Below are 6127 nucleotides of genomic sequence, written 5' to 3'. Positions count from 1 at the left end.
GCCATGGCAAAAAATTGATATTGGAGACATATATGCATGGTGTTGAAAGTTGACATGGCAAAAATACCTCCTCCATAAATTGTGCCCCCTAATTATGCATGGTATTGAAATTGTCAGGCCAAATTGTTTTTTTTCTTTTTTCTGGTGTTATAAGGTTGATGGCAATTTGAGGAAAAGAAAGTACAATATACATGGCAATTTTTTAATACTAGTCTATGGGTCATGGCAAATGTAGGGATAAAAACATGTACAATTTCAATAACACATGGCAATTTTGTTTGGTGACACATTACAATTTGGTTTGATGACCCATGACAATTTTAGGACTTGTCCACGTCGAAAATGTAACTACAATTGGCACGTCCCATCTACATTTTTATAGGGGTCAAAACCTCTATAGTTGCCCTCTATTTAAAAGAATACATTTTTCCATATTTTTGGCCATGTGCAAAATGAAACTGTTGGCAAATTCATATGGTACCATAAAATCATTTTGCCAAGGCAAAGATGTTCATGACAAAGTTTTAGTATTTACCATGGCAAATTTAGTAACCGCCCATGGAAAATTTTAGTAATTAACCATGGCAATTTTTTAATGTATCATGACAAATTTAGCAATTGACCATGGCAAATTTAGTTTATTACTCATGGCAAATTTATTCTTCTCGCGACAATATTCACTTCTTTTGAACCATGACAATTTAGTTGATGCTTTATTGTTTTTTAGCATCATGGAAATTGGTTTGTATGTAACATGGCGATTTTACATCATTTTTGCCATCATGGCGGCACAAATGACACAAAATTTTGTCATCTTCATAAACTTTCACAATTTTTTTGCATTTAGTCCTTTTTTCTAACCATCACGGCTAGCATGTGGGGTGCATCATGGAGAATTTACACCCCTTTCGTGCACCATGTCAAAATTATAGGTTTTTTGCCATTAATGCGTGTTTTTAGGGCCACGAAAAATTTCTTTCTTTTTTGCAACATGACACAATTGCTATTTATTTGGCAATGGAAATTTTAGTTTATGGTCAGGACAATTTTTTATGCATCATGGAATTTTTGGTGTATCGACTTGGAAAATTTTCATGACCCCAAAAAATTATTTTTGGACCACTTTTAGAATTTAATTTATCATGGAGCTTTATTTTTTGTAGCACGACAATTTTTTTTGGACCATGACAAATTTTATCCATCTTTTTTGGAACATGGCATTTTTTGTTGAAATAAACCATGCGATTCTTTTTTCCTTTTGGTTTACAAGAAGTGGCAGTTTTAGCCTGTATTGCATGGCAATTTTGTACATTTTGATGTATGGCATTTTTATGTATTGCCTCTTTTTGTTTTAAACATACATCGAACCTGCTGGGTGGTCTTTCACATTCTTTCCTTACTGGTTTTGGACCTTTCTTTTTTGCACAAGCAGTGACACCTTTTGCTGAGAAGGGCCCGTTTCCATTTTTGTGACTTGTATGTGCTTTCATATATTAAATATTTTCGACATTTGTTTACATTATTTCTACTATTTTGTGCAAACGAGAATTTTGCTGGGCCAGGAGGCCCAGCAAAGGCCTCGCTGACATAGGTTCGCACTGAAAAAGTTCATTGAAGACCAAAACATGCATAGGATTAGCACGGCATAGCTTTTTTGTTTTTTTGTTGAGAACAACAACTCGGAGTCATATTTGACGCGTAGGTCATTGAATAGCAGCCTAGCGCGTACACGCTCGCACGCCTGGTCCTTTTTATGGGCCGGCCCATTTGCAGATTCTTCCCCACCGGTTTTGGAAAGGTTCTAGAACCTCTTGGTTGGTAATGTTTTTTTTTGCATGGGTTGGCGAGAAATATTCAAATGACTAACTCAATTGCTTTTGTTCAGTCCAAATTCGGCCGAAAAATGATGGTTATGTAGTGGTATTCTGAACAACATAGGTGAGAAATGTCTTTATTTTGTAAGACCTTGAACCATTTTCTTTGTTTTTCCTTTTTTACCCTTTTTACCTTTTCTTTTGTGTTTTTTTATGATTTTTGTTTTTGCTTTTCCTCCCTTTCTTATTCTTGTTTCTTTTTTCAAATTGGATTTTTTTGAACCTGTAAGTTTTAGAAAAATCACAAAATATTTTAAGATTTCATGAAATTTACAAATTTAATAAATTTATTGAAATACGTGAACATTTTTTCAAAGTCACGAACATATTTCTCAAAGCGGTGAACATTTTTTTCAAACTATTGAACATTTTTTCAAAATGACCAACATTGTTTTCAAATTCAAGGACATTTTGAAAATTCATGTTTTTTGGAATGCACGAACAATTTTTTGGAATTCATGAACATTTTTAAAACATGTTAACATTTCTGAATTTTATGAGCATTTTTTGGAATTCATGAACATTTTTAAAACATGTGAACCTTTCTGAATTTTATGAGCATTTTTTGAATTTGTGAACATTTTTTGAAAATCATGAACAAATTATAAATTCACGAACACCTTTTTCATATTTTTAGACATTTTTTAAAAAAATTGCGGACCTTTTTTGAAATTCATAAACGTTGTTTGAACTCATGAACATTTTTTGAATCCACTGACATTTTTTTGAATAAACAAAAAAAATTGGAACTCGTGATCATATTTTTGAATTCATGAATATTTTTCAAATGCGCGAACATTTTTTCCAAATTCACGAGCGTGTTTGTGCACAAAAAAATCCAAATTCGAGAGTATTTTTTTGAATCTGGGAGCATTTTTCAAATGCTTGAAGTTTTTTTGAAATCCAATTTTGTTGGAAATCCTGAACATTATGAAGCAAAAAAAAGGAAACAAAAAAAGGGGCTCAACGCGCCCGCACATGGGCCGGCCCAAATCATGCGCAAGAGGAGGGAGCGGGTGCGTGTAATCCTGCACCCGCCGTCTTTTAGCAGGGACAAGTACGTGCAATTGTTGTTGCATCCGCGGTTGTTTACGTTGACCTCGTCGATCCGATGACGCTGGGAGCTCAGCCATGCAATGAAGCCACAACACTGGCCACTAATCTTCATCTGAATTCGATTTGCATCGCCACAGACTGTGCGGAAGTGGTCGCCAACGTTGCCAATTCAGCGCCTTGTCGGTATGCTATGATCTTGAGCGACATCAACCACCAGAGCCAATCCTTTCCAGACTTCATGATCATTCACGAGAAGCGGGAACACAATGTAGAAGCACATTCTTTAGCTAAGGCAGCTTCTTCTCTTTCTATCGGGTGCCATGTGTGGCTTGCTGTTTTGCCCGACATTATCTGTATCCCCTTAAAAATTGCTACTTAATAAAGGTTAGAGATCCTCAAAAAAAAAAGATGAAACGTTTCAGAAAGAAAAGAAAAAGACATAGCTGAAACGGAAATGACCCATAGAGCCGCGGCAGCCGGCTAGACCGAGGCCGTGATTTTCGAAAGAGCCATACTTTCGCCATCCCGGCCCATAAAATCCTCGTGCCTACTCCGCTCCGGCGCTCCCACACCCACACCCACTGCACGGCCGACGCCCCTGTGTGCTCCGTTGCTGCGGACCATCTTCCACCCCCATCATCCTCCGGCCACCACCGCTCACCCGCCATGGCCGCCACCTCCACCTCCCTCTCCCTGGCCTTCTGCCCTCTCTTCCGCCCAACTCCCCAACCCCAATTCCAGCCGCGACACCTAGACCCCAAATTTCCCAAACCCCTGCGCCTTAGCCTCGCGCCTGCGCTCTCCTGCGCCGCCCCCCTCGCCGCCGTCCCCGACGGCGTCGCCATAGACGACATCATAGAGAAGGACTGGTCCTTCCTCAACGCCTCCGGCTCCCACCTCCCCCGCGCGCTCGCCGCGGGGGCGCTCTCGCCGGCGTCGCGCGTGCTGGCCGTGACGCCCACCGCGTCCTTCGTGAGCGCCCTCCTCTCCGAGTCCCCCTGCGAGCTCCTGGTCGCAGCGCACGAGTCGCTGTACGTGCTGGGCGGGATCAAGGAGGAGCACGACCAGGTGAGGTGCTTCCATTTGGAGGGAGGGGGAGGGGGCCAGGGAGGCGGCGTGGTGGAGGCCGTGCCGGGGAGGTTCGACGCTTTCGACGTGGTGTTCGTGTGCTACTTCCCCGGGATGGGGGTCTCGCCGGCGGCGCTGCTTAGGTCGCTCGCCAAGAGGTGCTGCAAAGGTGTGAGACCTTCTGAAATGCTACTACCTTATCTGGTTTCGTCTCTTGTTTTTCAGTCTGAGTTTATCAACGACATTACTTTGCATTTCCTTCCATAAATTGTACCGATATGACTAGATGGATATCTCTGCGTCCTTGTTGATTCACTAATGGGTACTGCTTTTGAGGTGGACGTTACAATACAAGCCACATTATTTGTAGAAATTGGTGGGTTTGAATGGTCAGATTGGCCTGTTAGATCAATGTTACATTGTTTTTGTTGAAGTCGTGTCCCTTAGGGCTCCGATTCATTAAAAGAAGGTAGAAGAGAGTTGCCTGGTTAATTTGAGGAAGCCCGGGCGAAAACGTTACAACACGCCCACAACAATGGGCATCCTGGCCGACCTGGCTCCTGCGAGGCTCGTCGGCAGAATCGGTGCTACCTAGTCCTTACGCGTTTGGGCTGGCTGTTTGGCATAGAAAGCCAGGGTTCTCATGTTGCGTTCGTTCGGAGGGTTATTAGTTAACATGTTGCATTGCCATTTACATGAACTGCCTGGATAAACTTGTTTATGTACTGTATCCTATATTGCGATGTGATAACAAATTGTTGAATGAGTACTATTTATGGTTTGTCAATTTAGTTTGCATGGAAAGTATCGAAGGAATTTAATTGAACAGATATATTATGTATTGGACCGCACACTAACTTTTTCCATTAGTATGTTGTCATACCTTTTTTTCAGAAGGGTAGTATATTCTTGTTATTTTAGTCCCTCTGAGTCATTAGGCAACTCTTTAAGTTAGTAGCAGATTTTGGTTGATGGATGCTGCTCATTCCACTTCAAGATGCACAGCACTCATTAGTTAAATCAGCCACCTACTTCTGTTTGATTAATCTTGTGCTGCAAAGTCAACTTAGAGTTCCAGTTGGAAACAAGGGTAACCTTGAGTTCCCTCCAGGTGATTTGCAGTATGCATATGGCATTATGTTCATTATATTTTGCATCTGAGAATTCAGTCAAAGCTTTAAATAATATCAGTGTGTTAGTTCAGTTAGTAGTATATATCGTGTGCTTCACTGTCATATAAATTTGCCTCACGGTCTGGTGACAACCTCACACATAACAGTCAGGTTGGTAAGATTCGTCTGCATGCAATTCTTCTTATTATTATTCAAATAAGACACCAGACAAAACTCCTCAACCTTGCCACACCTCGAGTTCAGGCAAATTTCAGGCGTTTATCAGGGTACTGCAGGTTGTTTTGGTCATGAACCAAACAACTCCTTAGCTTTGAATTCTCAAGGTTTTGTGTGTTTTAGTTCTGTGCAAATACTTTGGGTTCACAAAACCTTTTTATTGCTCAGCTGTATAATTCGACCGATTTCTTTTCGTTTCGCCTAGGTGCAAGAGTTGTCATCTTCTTGGATCAAGGTAGGCAGAGCCTGGCGCAACACCGCAGGGAGAATCCGGACCTTTTGTTCGCGGACTTGCCCAGTAGGTCTTCCCTGGAGAAGGCTGCAGATGGAAGCAAGTTTGAAATGGCAGAGTTCGTTGACGAGTCGTCGCTGTACCTTGCTGTTCTGCTGTTCCAAGGGTGAAACAGTTTTGTAAGACAGATTATGTAGACTGGTATCATCTACATCACGTTTAAGCGAGCTGCTTGTTCATAGATACGCAGGAAATTGCAAGATTAATTGTGTTTATCTACTTATCTTCGCATCTGTTTCCTAACCTATCTGACCGAGGCCATCCCTGTGTCTTTGCACCTGTGCTACTACCTGCTCCGCACAGAGCAAAGGCTTGCAATTGCAATACACAGGGAGCGTAGAACACATTATGAGAGATGTTGGGCTGGTTGCTCCGTTTTATGCATGCTAATGGGGCAAGTATGTTTCTCATTGTGGTTCACCTTCATATTTTTCGTGGTCTATATCATGCGAGTTATAGCAGTCCTAGGGAATTTGTTCGGTGTCTTG

At 41.5% G+C, this 6127-nt stretch overlaps 1 protein-coding gene across 1 annotated transcript; it reads left to right on the top strand.

Annotated features, from left to right (window-relative positions):
• Positions 1-3462: 3462 nt before the first annotated feature.
• LOC109775689 (uncharacterized) lies at positions 3463-5862 on the top strand. Its single transcript, XM_020334401.4, has 2 exons — positions 3463-4167; positions 5553-5862. The coding sequence occupies exons 1-2, from the start codon at positions 3597-3599 to the stop codon at positions 5747-5749; spliced, it is 768 nt and encodes a 255-aa protein (XP_020189990.1). The 5' UTR covers positions 3463-3596; the 3' UTR covers positions 5750-5862.
• The last annotated feature ends 265 nt before the right edge of the window (positions 5863-6127 follow it).

Source organism: Aegilops tauschii, chromosome 4 (genome assembly GCF_002575655.3).
Source record: "Aegilops tauschii subsp. strangulata cultivar AL8/78 chromosome 4, Aet v6.0, whole genome shotgun sequence".
NCBI classification, from domain to species: Eukaryota; Viridiplantae; Streptophyta; class Magnoliopsida; order Poales; family Poaceae; genus Aegilops; species Aegilops tauschii.
This window is presented reverse-complemented; position numbering and strand designations above follow the sequence as displayed.